Raw genomic sequence first — 21550 nt, 5'->3', positions numbered from 1 at the left:
AGTGGATTGACTGTATTTTGTGGGCAAAACATGGCAGCAAATTGCGCACTGCAGTGTCCCACAAACAGGAGATTGAGTGAGCAGAATTTATTTTATTACCCCGGGAAAGTGATCTGTCAATCAACTAACAACTACGACTCCCACTTACTGCTAGATAAACCGAGGTGTGTGAAGTAAAGAAACTTGCTTATGATTTCACCCTGCCCGGGAATCAAAACTGGGCCCTCTCGCTTGTCAGGCAAGCACGCTAACCACTGCACTATAGGACTCCACAAATGACAGTACTCACCAAATGTCACAAGCCAAGGCCAAAGAGAGAATGTTCCTGATCCACTGCGGTGAAAACGATACATGCAAACACAAGGCAGTAACACTTCAAAGCTTGCCTATTTTCAATCAAAACCCACAGGATATGAGGAAATTCCTTGCAGAACTTAACTAAGGTCCAAAAGGCACCATCTAGGCTGCTGAGCAGATTACTTACTGATGAAGTAGTCATTCACCTTAGTGCTGTTTGCAGGACTTTGTTGTGTACATTTAGCTAAGTTTGCCTACAGGTACACAGTTACTACATTCAATATTGTGAAGCTTTTCGAGGTGAATGGGCACTATGTATTGAATGCAGGTATTATTATTTGCTACTTGTCAAGTATTCAACTTAGCCCCACAGAAGTTCTCTGACCCAGGAGAAGAGAGTGCGTGGGAAGTGGGTAGCTCAAAGGAAAAATGGAACATTTTCAAATTTGCTTACTGCCAATTATAATGCATTTACTGGTGCCAACAGATTAAAATGATAAGAGATTGACACTGAATAAGATCACACAGAAGTCACAAGTTCAAATCATGTTCTGCGCTGAGTTTGTTGATTCCCTCCAGAGCAGTATTTTGGGACACTACTCCCTACACTACTCCATATCTCTGTGTGACCAGGGAATCAGCCAGGATTCCCATTACTCATTACTGCTCACTACCTCATGACTGGCCTCACTGACCTTCTTCTTTGGCCATCCCTTCAGTTACACTCCCAACTCCACCCATCTTGCCCTCAAGTCCTCACAATTCCAATCCCAGGGTGCAAACCCTTCACTGTCCAGCATCTTGAGACATGCTCCCCACATGAAAGGAGCTTTATAAATGCAATTTGTGGTTGTTTTGACTCCAAATTAAAAGTGCTACCTACTGAGTCAGGCTGACACCTAAAGTCATATAAATAAAATGGAGAATGTGCGTTTTTCCCTGACTTTCCTGAACAAAGTTCCAAGATACACTGCTCAAGAGGTAAATGAGAAGCCTAAAATGGAAAAATACTGTGAACAGACTAGCAAGTTTCCGCACAGGTCAAATACAACTGCTCCTCTCATGGGAAAACAGGTTAAGATAGAGCCCTGTCTCTCACACAATCGGTTACCAGTCATACTGATTTCTCAACACAAGATAGAAATTCTACTCTTACAAAACCCTGAATTATATGGATTTACTTCTTACAACCTTAACTGATGTAAATACACAGCTGAAAAGTGGTTGTAGACCCAGCCAAGATTATATGAGCTCAAAGTCCCATTCGCAAGTCACGTGCAGGTACGAGAATAGCTCATTTTGAAGAAGCCAAAGCATACAGAAAAGCAACTTGCTTTGAATTTTACGATAAAATACATTTTGCAGTTTTCAGTTACGCAGTCACGTGATGCAGACTGAAAATGGCGAGAAGGGAGGTGAGAAAGAGAATTTGAAAAAGAAAGATTTCCTGATCAAACCACAAAGAAAGCATTTAGGAGCGAATAGTGTTTGAAAGATTAAACAACTTCTGTCCACATGTTTTGGTGGTGCGGTGGAGGAATGAAGTTCCAGCTGTAGAATTAATAAATATAAATCACTGAGTGTGACTTACATCATTGTGAACAAAAGACTCACTGTGATCTTCAAAGGGTCCACCCCGCACAACAAAGTGGTCACGGTTGAGGGATAAGGTTCTGGAAAAGTCTGAATTACCCAATTTGAAAGCAAGACTATTCAAGTGACTGGTTTGATGCTCAAAGGCATCACTGCCAAGAAGACAGACACCACAATCAGCACTTATTGCGCCCTACCTTTGCGACCTCCCACGACCCAACTACCCAGCCGCTTCCTTTCTCCGCAAATACCAGCCTGTTTCATGTCCCCTACCTGATCCACCCCACCATCGGTGGGCGTCACTTTCAAACATTCTGTCTCTTCTCTCTGGAACTCCATCCCAGAATCCCTCCAACTCGCCCCATCCTGGGAATCCCTCCAACTCACTCCACTCCATCCCTCCTTACTTTTAAGACTTAACTCTTTGACCACATATTTGGTCATCTTTCCCCACCCTCTTCAGATCCGCCACCTTCCCTCCACCCAGGTTGACACACTCTTGTCAGAGGAGCTTCATAGATAGTATACACCTCTACGTGACCTTAATCTGTTACTCGGACCTCCTTCAACCTTCAGAAGAGAAGTAGCTTTCTTTCCACTCTTGCTTCATTCAATTCATGCCCTTGTCTTTCACCTGAGACGCACAACCTGCCAAAGGACTAATTTGAAGCTCAACTACCAAAGCGTTATGTTTCGGCCATTATTGAAGAAAAGTGGGTAGGTAGAGGTCGATGGACTCACCATTGCTGACAGGACGGGGATGTCCATCCTCCTGTCTCTCCGACCCTCTCGAACCATCTTCATCCACCAGTTTGGCTGTCACACGCCGGTTCCTCAGTGCCTTCCCCGTTTCACTCGCCATTCGGTTCAGGAAGGCCGGGCAATGAGTGCTGAAAAAACAGTTTAGCAATTTATTAATATATATTTGTATTGATTATAAACTTTGTGGAGTCCTGTCATGTATTGGTTAGAGCACTCGCCTTACAAGCGAGAGAACCTGGGTTCAATTTTCGAGCAGGGAGAAACCTTAGGCAGGTTTCCTTACTCCACATGGCTCGGTTTACCGAGTAGCAAATCAGAACCCAGTTGTTAGTCGATTGTCGGATCGCTTTTCCGGGGGCATTAATCGCTTCAAAAAAGTAAATAAATAAAAGGGGAGAAGAAATTAAATAAAATAATAACAATATGGTTCACTCAATCCCCGATTTTTTGTGGGACACTGCTGTGTGCAATTGGCAGTCGCGTTTCTCCCACAAAATATACAGTCAATTAACTTTACCCCCCTCTCCCCTTGCTTTACCCCCTTCTCGCCTTGCTTTACCCCCCTCTCCCCTTGCTTTACCCCCTTCTTGCCTTGCTTTACCCCCTCTCCCCTTGCTTTAACCCCCTCTCCCCTTGCTTTACCCCCCCTCTCCCCTTGCTTTCCCCCCCTTCTCCCCTTGCTGAGTTCAATTCCCGGCAGGGTGAAACCTTGGGCAAGTTTCCTTACTCCACACAGAGCCTAATAATAATCCCTCCAAAACCAAAAACAATAATAAATTGGTCATTTTCAATCTACGACTGTTTGTGGGACATTGCTGTGCGCAATTGGCTGCCGCGTTCGCCCACAAATATACAGTCAATTCACTTTAGAAGCGCTTTGGGACGTCCTCCCGACGTGAAAAGCGCTATATCAAATGCAAGGATTATTATTATTATTATTTACCCCCCTCTCCCCTTGCTTTCCCCCCTTTCCCCTTGCCCTCCTCTCTCCTTGACCCCCTCCCCCTTTTCTTCCAACCCTCTCCCCTTGCTTTACCCCCCTCTCCCCTTGCCCCCCCTCTCTCCTTGACCCCCTCCCCCTTTTCTTCCCACCCTCTCCCCTTGCTTTACCCCCCTCTCCCCTTGCTTTACCCCCTTGCTTTCCCCCCTCTCCCCTTTGCTTTCCCCCTCTCCCCTTGTTTCCCCCCTCTCCCCTTGTTTCCCCCCTCTCCCCTTGTTTCCCCCCTCTCCCCTTGTTTCCCCCCTCTCCCCTTGTTTCCCCCCTCTCCCCTTTGCTTTCCCCCCTCCCCTTGTTTCCCTCCTCTCTCCTTTGCTTTCCCCCCTCTCCCCTTGCTTTCCCCCCTCTCCCCTCGTTTCCCCCCTCTCCCCTTGCTTTCCCCCCTCTCCCCTTGTTTCCCCCCTCTCCCCTTGTTCCCCCCTCTCCCCTTGTTTCCCCCCTCTCCCCTTGCCCCCCTCTCCCCTTTGCTTTCCCCCCTCTCCCCTTGCTTTCCCCCTCTCCCCTTGTTTCCCCCTCTCCCCTTGCCCCCCCTCTCCCCTTTGCTTTCCCCCCTCTCCCCTTGCCCCCCCTCTCCCCTTGCCTCCCCTCTCCCCTTTGCTTTCCCCCCTCTCCCCTCGCCCCCCCCCTCTCCCCTCGCCCCCCCCTCTCCCCTCGCCCCCCCCTCTCCCCTGGTCCCCCCCTCTCCCCTCGCCCCCCCTCTCCCTTGGTCCCCCCCTCTCCCCTCGCCCCCCCCTCTCCCCTTGCCCCCCCCTCCCCTTGCCCCCCCCTCTCCCCCTCTCCCCTCGCCCCCCCCTCTCCCCTCGCCCCCCCCTCTCCCCTCGCCCCCCCTCTCCCCTCGCCCCCCGGGTTTGCTCAGTCTCCGCTCCCCACTCACTCACTCACTCACTCACCTCCGCGGTTACAGTGAAGCCGCTCCGCTCGGCACTGGATACCGAGGGCGCTGCGCAGGCGCAGTCCGGGCCATGGTGAGGGGGGGGGGGGGGGTCTCTGATCGCTGGTAACCCCGAGCACAGCGCTGTGGGCACATGGCTGGTGGTGACCTCACGGTCCATGTGGGGGGAGTGTGGGAGGAACAAGAAGGATCCAACAGCAAAACAAAAGGGAAAAAAAAGGAGGAAAAATTGCATCAGCGCCGAAAGCGAATTCATTTCCCAAATATTTATTTTATGTCCTCTACTGCATTTGGAGATTTACCCCCTCCTCTCCCCCCCCCCCCCCCCCCCACCCCCCCACGCACACACACACACACACACTGCAGTTGAGAGGCTGGTAATATATTTGTGTGGGATAACAAAGGCCGTTTCTAAGCCTCCGCGGAGGTGTCGTTCGCACGCGCTTGAGTTTTTATTTCTTAATTTTGCCACACGGGTTCGTCTGCACAAGTTACACACGGACGTTGGACCTTGTCGCCTGGAGACATCCTCCCGGGTCGTACCAGGCAGGAGAGCGTTGAACAGTGGTGGAGCCTGTCTCCGAGCTGGGGGGGGTGGGGGGGGGCTGGGGTGGGGGGGTGCAGGTGACCGTAAGGGAGGAGAGGCAGCGGAGGAGGATGGAAGTGGTTGACTGTGCCGAACGCGGCAGAGAGATCCAGGAGGGCAAGAAGGCAGAGGGAGCCCTGGTCACAGATGGATAGGACGTTGTTTGTGACTTTGACAAGCGCTGTCTCTGCGCTGTGGGCAGGACGAAAACCAGACGGCAGGGGCTCGAGGAGAGAGCAGAGGGAGAGGTGTGACCAAAGTTGACCTGCAACAATGTATTCCAGGAAGGGTAATAATCCCTGCATTTGATTTAGCGCCTTATCACACCACTGAGACGTCTCAAAGCGCTTCACAGAATATATTGTAAAGTTGATATAATATAAAGCCCCTTTATCATTTTAAACACTTGATTGCATTCTAAATGAGATATCTGTTTATTAATAATAATAGCGCAGTGTTTACCTGCAAAAAACAGTCGCTACGCTTTATCCCATAAAGTGTTTTAAGATGTTCTCCCGATATGAAAGGCGCTATATCAAATGTGAGGATTATTATTTATTATTAATCATCTCATTCTCTTTGTAGGACATTGCTGCTCTTCCTGAATGAACTCATTCCAAGATGACATGCTTGGCAACGGAATGTCGGAATCGATTCAATCCCCTGTGGCGGTCTCGGAAGACCAGTTCCTGAGCCAGGCAGGTATGCTGTACTTCAGCGCAGTGTTGATGACAGCCCAGAGAGCCTGGCTCATCGGCAGGACTTGTAAAGGCACACCAATCACTGGGGGCAGAGATGCTTTCCATTCAGCTCCCATTAACCCTGCAAGTCAAAGCACTAACGGGTAGGGTGGTCCTAGCTGGACAAGCAGCGGGAAAGCTTGGCAGACAGCGTTATCAATGGTAAGCTATGCAATTTTAGCTGGTTAGACTCCAGCAGTTTCCCGAACGCACACTCTGGGGTTCCAAAACCTCTTGCCAACCTGTGCCTAATACTCTCCGAATTCAGTAGCAGGGTGCAGGCAGGTGGGACCTTGATTTAACATGTCATCTGACATCTACAACTCTCTCACATCTGCAGGGTTTGTGAGGAATTTACCTTACTGCCCTCTGTGCTTGATTCAGTATTCTCAGTGGTTTCACCCTCACATAATACTAATTCTTGCATTTGGCATAGGGCCTTACCATGTCTTTGAGATGTCTCAAAGCGCTTCACAAGATTTACTGCAAAGAGAATTGACAGTATATTTTGTGGGCGAAACACGGCAGCCATGCAGTATCCCACAAACAGTCGTGGATTGAGTGACCAAATCATTATTAGTAGTTTTTATTTTGAAGGGACTATAATGCCCAGAAAAGCAATCCACCAATCGACTAACAACTGGGTCTTGATTTACTGTTAGGTAAACAGTGGCGTGTACAGTAAGGAAACTTGCCTAAAGTTTTACCCCACCTGGGAATCGAACCCGGGTCCTCTCGCTTGCAAGGTGAGCACGCTAACCACTATGGGATAGCTTTGCTCTCACGTAATCACACATGAAGGGACGCTTTCTTCTGAATAAAAGCATTTCACTTATAATGAGAAGCGGATTATGAGTCAGACTCCATTCGCAGGTTGCATCCCATTGTGTAAACAATTAAAGGTCGTCAACTCCTGCTGATATGATTCCCTACACACAATGAGTTTGACAACACTCAAATTGTACCATTAGGGGGCATGAAGTACACACTATCCATAAATTATCACCAACCAGCACGAGAACCCCTCAGTAGAATCAGCCTAACAATGTTTGACCTTCCAAGAAATGTCTTAAAGTTCAAACAATGGATGCATTCTGTCTTTTAATATGGAATATCTTGTGTCGTGACTGATAAACTGTACTGATTTAACAATAAGCAACTCGTCCTTGACTTTATCACAACAACTACACACTTACAATCAATCGTTGATTTTTCCAAGCACAGCAAGTGGGGGTGGGAGAATGACTGAAGACATGGTCAAGAAGGAAGGGCTTGAAGAAGGCAAGAGAGGGGAAGAGACTCAGGGATAGTGTTCCAGAGGGTGGTGGCAGAATGGCTGAGCCCGACCACCGATGGTGGAGCTGGCAGGGTGGGAGTAACAAAATAGACCCGTGCTCGCCGAGCATAGGGAGCGGACAGGTTGGTAAGGATTTAGTAAGTCAAAGAAGCAGGGAGGGCTTTAAAAGTGAGGATGAGAATACAATACAATTTACAACAACAGCAACAAGATTACATTTGTATAGCGCCTTTCACGTCGGGAGGACGTCCCAAGGCGCTGGACACTTATAAGCACCTTTCACGTTGTGTAGGTGTCCCACAAACCGTAGTAATGTCCCACAAAGAGACGTGGAGTGAGTGACTAACTTTATTTAGGGGATTGTTGGCCAGAACGCCAGGAGAAACTCCCTTCTCTTTTCAAATAGTGCTGTGGAATCTTTCATGCCCACCTGAACAAGCAGACAGGACAGTTTAATGCCTCATCTGAAGGACGGCTCCTCAACAATGCAATACATCCCCAGCACTGTATTGAAATGTCAGTTTAGACTATGTGATTCCAATCCCAAACGTGGGGCTTGAACCCACAACCTTCCGACTCAGAGGTGGGAGTGCTACCACTGAGCCAAGCTGACATGTATTGTAAAGTGTAGTGATCCTGTATTTTGTGGGCGAATGTGGCAGTCAATTTGTGCACAGCAATGTCAAACAAAGAGTACCCAAAACATGCTCTGTTCCTTCAGAAAAGCGAACACTGGAAACTGGGTGTTAGTTGGAAAACTAAACCACTGTGTGGGTGTGTGAGAACGCTGAGGTGTCAGCTGATCCTCTTGAGCAGGATTTGCTGCTTCTGCATTCCTAAAGCTTGACCTGCATACGGATGCCTTTCACCTCCATCAGGTATGACGCAAGGCAAGGCAAGGCTTGCCTCTTTTGTATATTTGCAACACCTCAAAAGTGTAACCTTTGTAGGCAAAATGGATTAGATGGATGCACAGCGCATAAATTTTGGGTTGTGGTGCAATGTTATTTCAGGTATTGGACTATTCAAAAGTCTACTGTATTGAGCAGACCGGATAGAGAAGTCCTGTAGCTCAGTGGTTAGAGCACCTGAGTTCAATTCCAGGCAGGACGAAACCTTGGGCAAGTTTCCTTACTCCACACGCCTAATAATAATCCCCCAAAACCAAAAACAATAATAAATTGGTCATTTTCAATCTACGACTGCTTGTGGGACATTGCTGTGCGCAATTGGCTGCCGCGTTCGCCCACAAATATACAGTCAATTCACTTTACAGTGTGCTCTGTGAAGCACTTTGGGACGTCCTCCCGACGTGAAAAGCGCTATATCAAATGCAAGGATTATTATTATTATTATTATTTGCCAGCTTCAAGCATGAGGTGGTTTGAGAAAGCAATTCAGGAGTCTGCTTTGGGTCTATAAGTCATCAAGTTCAGCAGGAGAAATAGCGCAAATAGTGGGGTACAAAGGTTCATCTCAAAAGCAAATGGGCAAAATAAAAATTTTGAACCTCAAAATTAACCTGACTGAACCAGGGAGCCTCAAAATACAAATGAGATTTGTACAAAATATTGCTGCTTCCTGTGTAAAAAAGAAGTCACACAGTATTGAAGCCTCGCCGTACGCAAGCGTTTCTGAGTCTCTCGCAATATTTTCTCACAAGGGTCATGTTGGTTGAGTGTGGTGACTTTGTATGTATAGGCAAATGTAGACAAAGCAATTTTGCGCACAGAAAAGTCCCACAAATAACCATTAGGTGAATAAACAAGAGTCCCATGTGGGACTGCTCTTTAATAAAAATATCTAGGCAAACCTAAGGCAAGTTTCCTTACTCCACTTGCCTCTGGTTACCTAGCAGTAAGTAGGAACTCAGGAACTGATTGGCGGATCGCTTTCTGGAGGTAATAATAATCCCTCCAAAAAGAAAAAGAAGTTGATCCCTCAATCTACGATCGTTTGTGGGATACTGCTGTTGGCTGCCATATTTCGACTTCTAAATGCACAATCTACTTTACAGTGTATCCTGTGATTCTCTTTGAGATGGCTCAACAACATGATAAGACGCTGTATGAAATGCAAGGATTATCATTATTATTTAACAGATTTTAGATAGTATTTAACAAGCTGCAAATGTAGCTCTTTGACCACGCTTTCGGTCATCTTTCCACCTCCCCACCTCGTCTTCGACCACCACCCCTCAGCTTGGGAGCCCACCTAACACTGCGAATGCACTTTGGGATTGATCTCCCAATGTAATAAAGGTGCCATTGCATATAAATGGTGTTGTATTGCAAATGAGGAGAAGTCCGAAATCAGGAGCTATTGTGTTAGTGGCCCGCAATGCAATTCGCTTCCAGCAATATTTAAGCACAGTATAAAATGTTCTGTTTTTAAATGCTATCTTAGCTGTTTGCTGGCACTCACAGTGGACACCAGACAGATTAAACAGAGACTCAATATCACAACCACTGTGGTGACACGAGGCCCTCTAGCGGCTCTAGTGCGTACCTCAGCCAAAACAATTTGCATTCAGGTTGGAATTTGTCGACTTTATTTTAAGGAAACCCATAGGAAAACAGAAACAGCCCATTCAGCCCATCGAGCCTCTTTCACCTGTTTATTAGATCTTGGCAGATCTTTTAATCCCGATACCCCTACTTTCACCATATACCATAACTCTGATGCCTGTATACACTCTCCCTCAATTCCTCCTTCCCCATCTTCAGGTCGTACCTGAAGATGTTCCTCTTCAACCGTGCCTACGGTCACCTCCCCTCTTCCCCCGGCTCGGTGTTGTGCTCCACCACTATCAAGCGCTCTAGGATGCTACTCTGCATGAGGGGCACTATATAAATGCAAGTTGTTGTTATATCTGTCCTGGAGAAACACTGCAGCTTCTGTTTAACATTAAATCAGCTGGGTATCACTGTGGAATGACAGGGAGATATTTGCACTGCTGCTTCTGGCCCAGTTGAGGGTAAAATGAGACATTGTTGGTCGTTCCTAGAGAAGCAGAGTATGATCAGTCCTTCAAAACCTACATAATTCTTAAGGCTTCCTTGAGAAATAGAGGAGAGTAAACCCAGTGACTGGAGCATGCTTTTAGTTTGGAAGAAGCTTTCTCTGTTCTGTGACTCTCACTTACTTACTAAGTCCCGTTAGGACTTATAACTTATGTGAAATAGTCAACAAAATACACACAGTGTCACCACATTACAGTATATCATGTGAAGCGCCTTGGGACATCTTGGCAATGTGATAAAGTGCTATATCGAATGTAAGAATTATTATTATTAAAAATAATAGTAATACTTGCATTTGATATAGCACTGGGGAGGACATCACAGGATTTCACTGTGTCGTGATTGTGTCTTTGTAGGCAAACATCAGCTCATTAGAGCACGGTAATGTCCCACAAACAGCCATGAAGTGAGTGACCCAATTTATTTTGGGGAGATTGTTGGCCAGGACACTGTGAGAAACTTTCTTCTTTTTGAGCAGTGGCTTGGGATGTTCAATATTCACCTCCAACAATGCAGCACACCCCCAGCACTGCACTGATGTGTCTGTCTAGACTACAGTATATGAATTCCAAATCTTAATGTAGGGCTTGAACCCACATCCTTTGACTCAGAAGCTGTGCAAACTTCAAGACAGTCATTTCACTCAGAATGTGTAGTTATGCCTGGGATGCATTCTTGCACCAGTCAGCTTCAGGACACTTGGGCTACGACACTTGTAAACTACGATAGAGAGAGAGAAAGGGAATCGAGATCCTCTGTCACAGGCTGTGCCACACATTAAATGTTGGAGGGACTGTGACAAACGAAAGTGGAGATTGTGAAATATTAACATCTTACTTGACAGAGCATTCCGCATTGCAAGAGTGAAAAAATTCTCCTAAGCTCTGTTTTCACTATTCTTATGACTTATAACTATACTTACTCACTTCCCAACCAGAGGAAACAACTTCTCCCTATTTTTGCCCACAACATATACACTTTACAGTATATTCTGTGAAGTGTTTTGAGATGTTTCAGAGGCATGCTAAGGTACTATATCAAATGCAAGGATTATTCTATTTATTATTATTATTATTTATCCTGTCAAAACTCCTCATAATTATGTACAACTCTATCAGGTCCCCTCTCAACCTTCTCTGCTCCAGCGGAAACAGACCTGACTTTTCCAATCTCTCCTCATAACTGTAGCCCCTCATCCCTGGTAATATGAACAGTATTTTGCTATGTAAAAGATACTGCTGTACTCTTTGAGCTTATCTGCCCTCCTTTCCACATGAACCTTTGTAACCCTTGGTTCTGTCTGAACCAAATGACCTGTTGTTGATGATGACAGACCAGCCTGGTTGATTGGCAGGACTTGGAGGGGCAGAGCAATAACTGGAGGCAGGGATTCTTCCCACTCCGCTCCTGTTAACCCTGCAAGCAAAAGCCCCAAGGGAAGCTTACAGATCGTACTCTCAATCATAAACTGGGCCAATACAAAAGTGTGGAAAAATTTGCCAAAACTTATGGAGAAATTTTGCAGCAAATTTGCTGGGAAATTTGATAAATTTTGCAGGAATTGTGGGCAGTTGATTGGTGCTATTGAGGTACATTTTACTGCCAAACTTACATTTTTTAACTTTATTGATGAAAACTAAACATGTAGAAATAACACATATTAGATTGTTGCAAAACATTTTTATTAATTTCTTCTTTAATAAAAACTGGGTGACCGATTTGGGACAGGGAGGGGAACACCAGCACAGGCCCAAAGGGCGTGGCGATCCGTCAAAAAACAGTCAGAGAGCGAGACACACACACAACAACAACAACAACATTCCATTTATAGAGCGCCTTTCACGTCGGGAGGATGTCCCAAGGCGCTGTACAGTTGGGTCAGGACCCGAGCATTGGGGGGAAATGGTCAGGGGGAGGGAAGGGAGGGAGCGAGGAGGGGGTAGAGAGTCGAGAGGGGAGCTGAAGGCACGGTCAAAGAGAAAGGTCTTGAGACCGCCTTGAAGGAGGAAAGGGAGGAGGCAAGGCGAAGGCACTGGGGGATAGAGTTCCAGAGCCTAGGGGCTGAGAGGCTGAAGGCAGAGAGACACTCTTAAATACGCACACATATAGAAGAGACACACAAAGGCACACTCACAGACGCATACATACAGAGGAAAGAGAGACACAGATACACTCACACAGTGTACTCACACAGAAGTGAGTAGGGAGGGGGGACATGAGTTAGAACAGTGATCACTGAAGGATGGGAGCTAACTGGGTGTCAGTTGTACGAAAGATGACAGAAAACGTGGCTTTGAGACGTGGTGAGGGAGCCGGAGGGACTCCAGGATGGAGTTGCACACTTGGAGGGACTGGGATAGAGCTTCACAGAACACATTGCAAAGTGAATTGACAATATTTTGTGGGCGAAATGCGGCAACCAATTTGTGCAGTGTCCCACAAGCAGTTGTGGATTGAGTAACCAAACTATTTTTTTCAATAGCATATATTTTCTTTTTTGAAGGGATTATTACCACTGGAAAAGCGATCCGCCAATCAACTAACAGCCCGTTGCCTACTTACTGCTACATAAACACAGGCGTGTGGAAACTTGCCCAACGTTTCGCCCTGCCCACTAATCAAATCCAAGGTCCTCTCACTTGTGAGGCGAGTGCTCTAACCACTACATGACATGACTGACTTTGGACAGCTACTCTGAACCAGGCCTGACATAGTAGCAACGCTAAACCAGTGCTGGCAGAAACTGAACCAGCACTGACTTGGGCAGCTACACTGAACCAGCCCAGACAGACATTGACTCAGCAGCTAAACTGAACCAGGCGTGAGACATTAATTGTGCAGCCAAACTGAGCAAGCCTTGGCACACATTGACACAGTATCAACATTAAACCAGCTCTAACAGAAACTGACTCTTAACTACACTGAACTAGCCCTGGCAGATCCTGACTTACTTCAGCTGAACTGAACCAGTGGTTTCTGACTCTTAACTCTCTGCAACTGTACTAAACGAGCCCTGACAGACGTTGTTTGTGTAGCTACCCAGAACGTGTCCTGGCAGACACTGACTCTTGGCAGTTACATTAAACCAGGTACTGGAGATGCTAACTCAGCAACTGCACTGAAACAACCCTGAGAGATGTGGACTATCTTTTATCCTGTACTTTCTCTTAAATCTTAACATGAACTCTCTGCAGGGTTATAGCTCTTTGTGCTCTGCCCCAACCACCCCACCATTAGTAGCTGACCTTTCAGCTAACCAGGCCAGAGATTTCTGAGTGAAGGGAGTGGTTTTCTCAGTAGGATCGCAGTAAAGATAACTGAAAGAGTAGTAAAGGAGGGTTTTGAACATTGGGATGGAGCAAATCGGAGGGACTCTGGGATGAAGTTCCCAAGAGTGGGAGCAGATGGTTGAAAGCTTAGTGGGGCAGATACTGGTGTTCGCTGAGCTAAGGGAGCAGTCTGGTAGGCAGGGTTGAAAATGCTGAGCAGCCCCCAGTACTGCATTGGAGCGTCACCCTAAACTGTAATTCAAAAAGTGGCCGAAAGCATGGTTGAAAAGATAGATTTTAAGATGGGTGGAGGGACCCCAGGATGGAGTACCAGAGAGCGGGGGCAGAATGGCTGAAAGTTCGCTCACTGATGCTGAGGCAGATCAGCTGGAGGACGTGAAGCAGTTTCCTGAGTGGAGGGAGCAGCCGGGGCGGCAGGGTCAAAGGAGGTCACAGAGGTAGCGTGAGACGAGGCAGTGAAGGAATCTGAAAGTGAGAGCAAGGATCTTGAATTCAATCTGCTGGGATATGGGGAGGGAGCCAGTGAAGAAATGAAGGAGAATAATGAGGGTGCTTTTGAGTCCAATGCTGTGCAAGTTGCGTTGAGCGCAGCGGTGAATGAAATATTTTCTCTTGCTTTCTTATAGGGAGCCAGCAGCCTCGAGACCGCAGCCAGAGTTGGATGCATTGATGTATCTTGCAACTGTTTGTGGAAACTTGTTCAATAATTGCATGTTATTACATGTCCACCTTAGCCGCAGCTCGTGTGAAAATAAACAGTCTCTACTTGTAGATATAATAATAATAATAATCCTTGCATTTGACATAGCGCTTTTCACGTCGGGAGGACGTCCCAAAGTGCTTCACAGAGCACACTGTAAAGTGAATTGACTGTATATTTGTGGGCGAACGCGGCAGCCAATTGCGCACAGCAATGTCCCACAAGCAGTCGTAGATTGAAAATGACCAATTTATTATTGTTTTTGGTTTTGGGGGATTATTATTAGGCTCTGTGTGGAGTAAGGAAACTTGCCCAAGGTTTCGTCCTGCCTGGAATTGAACTCAGGTGCTCTAACCACTGAGCTACAGGACTCCAGGATATCCAGGCATTTAACAATTTAATCTAACTGAATCTTGAAATGGTGACTAAAGCTCTCACAGAATGGTAGTAAAAGAATCTCATATTAACAACATAACAAAGCCAAAGGATGTAATATATAATTTCTCTGTTTATGTTAGGAACAAAAAAATTGGGGGAGGGGGAAGCACTGTATCATTGGAGGTATTGTTCACCGGATGGTCGTAGTGTCTTTTCTGCACCCTAGATTAATAATATATTAATCCTTGCACTTGAAGGAACTAAATAGAGAGGAAAGAAGGACAAAAAATATGGAGACTAAAACCTAGCAAGTCAATCAGAAAGAGAATATTAGGCTTAGCCCACACTATAGGCTGACACCCCAATACATTGCTGGGGCTCTGCATTGTCAGAAGTGCTGTCCTTTGGATGAGATGTTAAACCAAGGTTCTAAACCAAGGTGGACAGTAAGGATCCCATAACACTATTTGAAAAGAAAAGGGAGTTTCTCCCAGTGTCCTGGCCAAATATCCTCCAACAGGAGTAGGTTGGGGCCCCGGGAAGCAGAGACATAGATTTGGAGAGCAGAGGAGTTGCTGGGGAGGGTTTGCTTGACGCACAGTGACGAGTGGCCAACAATCCCTCAGATAAAATCGGTCACTCACTCCACAGCTGTTTGCGCGATTTCACCATCCGCAAATTGGCTGCCGTGTTTGCCCGCAAAGTTAAGTCGCTACACTTCACAGTGTAGTCTGTGAAGCGCTTTTGAGACATTTTGACGATGTGCTAAGGCTCCACATCAAATGTAGGAATTATTATTATTACAGCATCGATTGCAAGTATTATTATTATTATTTTAATTCCCGCGATGCCCTTCCAGGCACCTCGAGGACACGATAAACTCAAGGATTATCATTATACTGTCTGCCTTGTACAGTGAGTGTTGAAGATCCCGTTAGCGCTAATCGAAAAGAGAAGGGTTTTCTTCTCCTCCCCCCCCCCCCCCCCCCACGGTGTCCTGGCCAACAAATACCCCCGAATACAAGTGGTCCCTCACGAGTTTGAAAATCCTCGTCCTCACTTTCAAGGCCCCCCTCCCACCGCCCTGACCTGCCGACCCCCGACCCCCCCCACCCAACAACAACCCGTGCGCTCCCTGCGCTCAGCAGACCCCCGCCCGCTCCGCTCCGGGTCTCCCGCGCGACCACGGCGGCGGCCGGGATTTGGGCCTCTCCGCCCCCAGACTTCGGAACTCCATCCCGCAGTCCCTCCGCCCTCGCCCTCGCGCCCTCGCCGGCCTCCTTCGAGGTGCGACTCAAGACAACCTCCTTTACTGACCGTGTCTTCGGCCGCCCTCCAAACCCCCTCAGAACCTCCCTCATCCCAACCCTGCGCCACCCCCCCCCCCACCACCCCCCCCTCACACACACACACACGCGCGCGCGCTCGGGTCCTGATCCCTGACTGTCCAGCGCCTCGGGATGTCCTCCCGACGTGAAAGGCGCTTTTTTTACACGAATGTAATTCCGTCGTCGTTGTTGTCGTCGTTGAACGTCAGTGTCGTGAAGGTGGTGGAGGAGGAGGGCTCACTTCAAAAGCACAATGGCGCGGCTCGGAGGACTCGCCCCCGGAGGACCAATGGCGCGGCTCGGAGGACTCACCTCGGAGGACCAATGACGCGGCTCGGAGGACTCGCCTCGGAGGACCAATGACGCGGCTCGGAGGACTCGCCCCCGGAGGACCAATGGGGGAGCCGGCTCCACGAGCCAATGGCGGAGGAGCCTCCTGGAGGACGAGCGCAGCCAATGGAGGTGGAGCGTCAACAGAGCGCCTCGTTGTGGCTCGGGGGCAGAGAGTGAGAGCGGCCGGCGGGGCCGCTCGCTGCGCAAGGCAAAGGGCCGCCCGTTACACAGAGTGGCCGGGGCTCTCTGTGAGTGAGGAGTGACACAGACTCCCCCACCCCACCCCCCCCACCCCCGACCCCCCCCCCCATCACCGAGGGAAGGCAGCCCCGCCGACCCCCCGCTCCGGCGGACACACACAACGTGGAGGAGGAGAGGGAGCAGCCTCCGGCGGAGCGGAGCCAGGAGAGGATGTGAAGCCACACGCAGGCCCCGGGCAAGGGAGGGAGGCGCAAAGGGAGACCGGGGATGGGGCAGCAGCAGGGCCGCGTCGGAGGGGCTGCAGGAGGGGGCGGCGGAGGAGGAGGAGATGCGGCTCAGCCGGGCAGGGGCAGGCTGGGCTCGGCCAGGCCTGGCCACGGACACGGGGGAAGGAGGAGAGAAGCGGCGGCCTCGGCGGCGGCGGCGGCTGCGGCGGCGGCCCGGGGGATTGAAGGAGCCTGTAACATCTTCACCCATCACGGTGAGTGAGAGTCAGCCTCCCGCCACACACACCCACACACACACACACATACATACACACACCCACACACACACACCCACACATACACACACACACCCCCACACATACACACACACCCACACACACACCCACACATACACACACCCACACATACACACACACCCACACACACACACACACCCACACACACACACACCCACACCCACCCACACACACACCTATACACACATACACCCACACCCACCCACACAAACACACACACACACACCCACACACACACCCACCCACACATACACATACACACACACACACCCACCCACACACACCCACATACACATACACACACACCCACACACACACACCCACACACACACACACCCACACATAAACATACACACACCCACACACCCACACACACATACACACACACCCACACATACACACACCCACACACACACATACACACACACCCACACACACACACACACCCACACGCACACACCCCCACACACACACATATACACACCCACACACACACCCACCGCTCAGAATAAGACCCAGTTGTCGGCAATGTCATGTCCCTGGAGGTGGCCGGGCTGCAGGGGCAACAAGCCCCCCCCTTCAGGGACATGACATGCCGACTGCTCTTTTCCTGGGTCTTTAATGATGAGCAATCTCTGTCTCTTCCCCCCTCTTTGTGTTTATGGTTTGCTTCTTCTTTATCTTCATCTGTACAAGTGCATGTGTGGGGGGGAAATGATATGGTGTCAATACAGAGTACATAGGAAACAATGACAATCCACCCTGCAACCAGCCTGGACGCGGCTGGGATTCAGCTCCACGGTAAATGTATGCGCTGAACGCAGTACTTCCGCTGTTTGATGCAGCGCCTTATCGCGCCATTGAGACGCCTCAAATTGCTCGGGACTAATGCCGCTGAGAAGTGCAGCATCTGTGTTTGTAGCAGTAATGCATACACTATGTTACAGGGGATAATAAATGCATCTATCTGTCAGTTGTTAGCCCAGCGCCTTGGGACTTCCTCCCGACGTGAAAGGTACTATACAGTGTAGTTTGTTGTTGTTGTTGTCCTGTCCTTAAGCACCACTGGCAGCTGCTACTTTCAGTGATTTTTTTTTAAAAAAAGGGTTTTATTGAGTTCCGATTGATGGTCATAAAAAATGTTGTGTGTCACAAAGGACTGCCCGTGTATGGCCGTGAGTGGGTATGTTGCACTTCCCCCAACGATGGGTTACTTTGGAACGGTGGGGTGGTATCATAAGTTGTTTATCCAGGTCTTCGTCCCTCCAGACTGATTTTTCCAATGCTCTCCTCGCTGGTCTCCAGTGCAGTCCTTCCTTCTGTCCACAAGTTCCAGCTCATCCAAAATTTTGACTGCTTGTATCCTCTCGCACCAAATTTTGCTTGCCCATTGTCTACACCCGTACTTTGTTCCTTGTTTTCCTCCCTGTTAATTGATTTTATGATCTTCACAATAGTCTACAAATCCCAACATGTCCTCACCCCTTCCTTATCTCTGTCACCTTCTTTGGTCCGCCTCCTTTGCTTAGAAAACTGGGGCCTGCGATGCATCTTTGCCTCCTCCTTTCTCTCCCACCCCACTCCTTTCTCTTTATAAGCTTCCTGAAAGATAACCTTTGACAGTGCCTATAGTTATCCCATCTCATTTCCCCACCCACCCTGCTCAGTGTCTGATACCGTCTATTCACTTTACAGTATATTCTGTGAAGCGTTTTGAGACATCTCGAAGACATAAGACATGATAAGGCGCTATATGAAATGCAAGGATTATTATGTGAAATGTTTCAAGGTGTTGCCCAATATACTATATAGAAATTGATACTGCTAGGTGATGCAGTTCGTCAGCTGTGGGATGTTGGGCACTGTGATAGTGACAGTGTTCGGATGCTGTGACATGGAATGGGAGCCATGAGTTTACCTTAATGGATCTCCACATTGAGTTCTCGATCTGCAGCGAAGGTGTTCAGGGAATTGGTGTCCCGGTCAACCGGTACCATTTGCAACTTCTTGATCTGAATTCAGTACACAAGAGGGGTAAAGAAGAAAAGAGGTGTATAATAAAGCAAAACAAAAGTCTGTATAGCAATAGTGCTATTAGGTCTTATGTAGAGTATTTTAATGGATATTGTTAAGTGGTTTACAGGGCCACTTTGCTGGAATGTAGCAGGATGCATGCTTACTTAAAAATGAGCAACATAATGCAGAGGTCCAGTTAACTTGGATTAAATGCATTAAATAAGTGGCTGTGCACCATTTAAGCTTCAGTTTTGCATTGGATACAGAAAGCATAAAGACAAGAAAACTGACTTCCAAAGCAGCAGACTTGTACAGACATATTTCTTAAAACTACCATAAGTTATTTTAGGACCGTTTGTGGGACACTGCTGTGCACAATTGGCTGCCGCTTTTCATCCACGAAGTACACACTCGATCCAATTTACAGTATATTCTGTGAAGTGCTTTGAGATGTTTCAACGAAGGTGCTAAATGAAATACAAGGACTATTATTATAAGTACTGATATCATATGAAATTTCTTGGAGTTTTTTTATAGGGTGAAGTTCCACACACGATTTTCTCCCTTGCCTCTTGGTTTTCTTGTGGTCAAAGAGTCAGATAATTTGCTCCCTAACCTTCCGTCAGGTCACTGTGAAAACTTGAAATTGTACGAGTGGACCAGGGATGCCTTCCTTCACCTGTAATGAAAGACCTGCTTAGCTTCTGCTCAGCACCTCACAGTATGAGTTTTCAAACATTTCCAGTGTTTTTTCTTGAGTTGTGAAACAAGTGGTAATGTTTCAAGGAAATTTATCCCGATGTCCCATCCAAAGAACCTCCTGATAAAATTGCCAATTCACTTCACAGCTGTTTGTGGGACATTGCTGTGTGTAAACTGGCTGTTGTGTTCAGCTACAAAAAGTCATTATATTTTTGATAACTTGTGAAGTGCTTTGAAACATCTCAGTGATGTAATAAGATGCTGTATCAAACGTAAGGATTATATTCTAATTATTTCATAATTAAATCTGTCGCAAACAGTGCATTTGCAGTAAATTTGTTGACATGTCCTGCATCATGGCATTTATTGCACTAAATTGCCAACTGTAGAGTGATGGGTGGCTGAGTCCAAGCAGTGGAATAGCAGTCTATTTAATAAAGCCACATTGAGATATAACAACAACAACAAGATTTCATTACAGAGTGCCTTTCACGTCGGGAGGACGTCCCAAGGAAAGGAATGCAGCTTTTGGAGGTGCCTGTTAGAGGTAAACTGCATAGTGTACTTTGGGTTATTAGCAGTGTTAGCTCTATGAGTGGTGCAGACATCTCAAATTGGTAAACTTGTAAGAGGCTTATTATATTTAAGTGTGAAGGAATTGAGTGTTAACTGAACCTATTCTTATCACATCAGTTTCAATGACAAGGTGCAGCTCATACATTGTGTCCAACAGAGACAGCTGAACAAGATTGATTGCGTTTGGTGGCATCGCATTTGTAGGTTATGAATTAATGTCTGAATGTTCTCTTGTCTCTTCATGTTCCTCCCCTCCCCAAACTCGGGTCAAATGCTCTGTACATACATAATATATCATATGCTATGGGAGAGCCAATTTTCTTTGCTTAATCCTCCAACGAAATGGCTTTGAGACTGGGGTAGTGTAGATGCATATAGCAATTGGCTGTGGTGGGTAAAGGGTGATCAGGAGGGAGCGAGGATTTAGAGTGGATTAGTCGGATTTAGTTTGTGACTCATTGCCAATTTTATTAGCTTGTGTTTGAATTGCCAGGACTATACCCACTGTGTGGTGGTGGTGCCAATTTGTACATTTGGGTTACACAGAGTTGGTTTATGGTTTTATGGCTCAGAATCTGACTTGGAGTTTGCTGTTTGAAGGTTCATTTCTCATTTCATTTTTTCAAGAATTGTTTTGAACCACCGCTACTTCCACTGGCCAACACCATAATCTCTTGATCAGTACCAAATGTAATTGTATTAATCTAGCAAAGGTGGGCTGACATCATTAAAGTGAAGCATTTATCCATGGCTGTTGGTTAGATTTTACTGAACTTGGTTGGTGTGGAGCGAACGTTCAATTGCAGTGTCTAACGTCTGTAAATGCGGAGGCACATGTGCACTGTTGCTGGTCAAAGCTTGCATCTGTCGGTTGATTTCACAGTGGCTTAAAGCTATGGTATCTTACAGTTGTCCCCATAGTTAAACGTTCCTGTGAAACTGTAGAAGCTAAAGATATACACCTCAGTGTACTGTCTTTTTTGAAAGGCAGTTTAAGGGAATACAGATGGAGGTCAAATACTAAGCAATTTGTATATTCATACCACTATCCCCTGCCTCAGATTCTTGGCCCTGTTGTGGTAAAGCTTCTGAGCATTTGCTGAAATTGATCTTCCCTGCAGAACCTTGCATCAATGGTGTGAATGTTTAGCTACCACCTACATCCAAGCAAATTTTTAGCTATGAACAGTTTGTAAAGAATAGCGGTTTCAGAACACGTAAGCTTTTATTCCTATGAAATATAGCATACTTCCCAAATCCATTCAACTCCTGTGTCTGAACTACTGGGATGAGTACAGAGTGGAGCAGTTATGAAT

General features: G+C 47.2%; 2 protein-coding genes across 2 annotated transcripts in view; one reads left to right on the top strand and one right to left on the bottom strand.

Moving 5' to 3' along the window:
- soat1 (sterol O-acyltransferase 1) overlaps positions 1–4582 on the bottom strand; it is a 34004-nt gene extending 29422 nt beyond the window's left edge. The window contains 2 exon segments of the mRNA XM_042335822.1: positions 2632–2780; positions 4540–4582. Coding sequence (XP_042191756.1) covers positions 2632–2752 — 121 coding nt within the window. The 5' untranslated portion in view covers positions 2753–2780; positions 4540–4582.
- Positions 4583–16684: 12102 nt separating this feature from the next.
- abl2 (c-abl oncogene 2, non-receptor tyrosine kinase) overlaps positions 16685–21550 on the top strand; it is a 70183-nt gene continuing 65317 nt past the window's right edge. Inside the window, exon 1 of the mRNA XM_007895532.2 lies at positions 16685–16898. Coding sequence (XP_007893723.2) covers positions 16685–16898 — 214 coding nt within the window. The remainder of the gene's footprint in view (positions 16899–21550) is intronic.

This window comes from Callorhinchus milii, unplaced genomic scaffold (genome assembly GCF_018977255.1).
Source record: "Callorhinchus milii isolate IMCB2004 unplaced genomic scaffold, IMCB_Cmil_1.0 Scaffold5, whole genome shotgun sequence".
Classification (NCBI taxonomy): domain Eukaryota; kingdom Metazoa; phylum Chordata; class Chondrichthyes; order Chimaeriformes; family Callorhinchidae; genus Callorhinchus; species Callorhinchus milii.
Note: the sequence above shows the minus strand (reverse complement) of the source record. Positions and strands in the feature narration are given on the sequence as shown.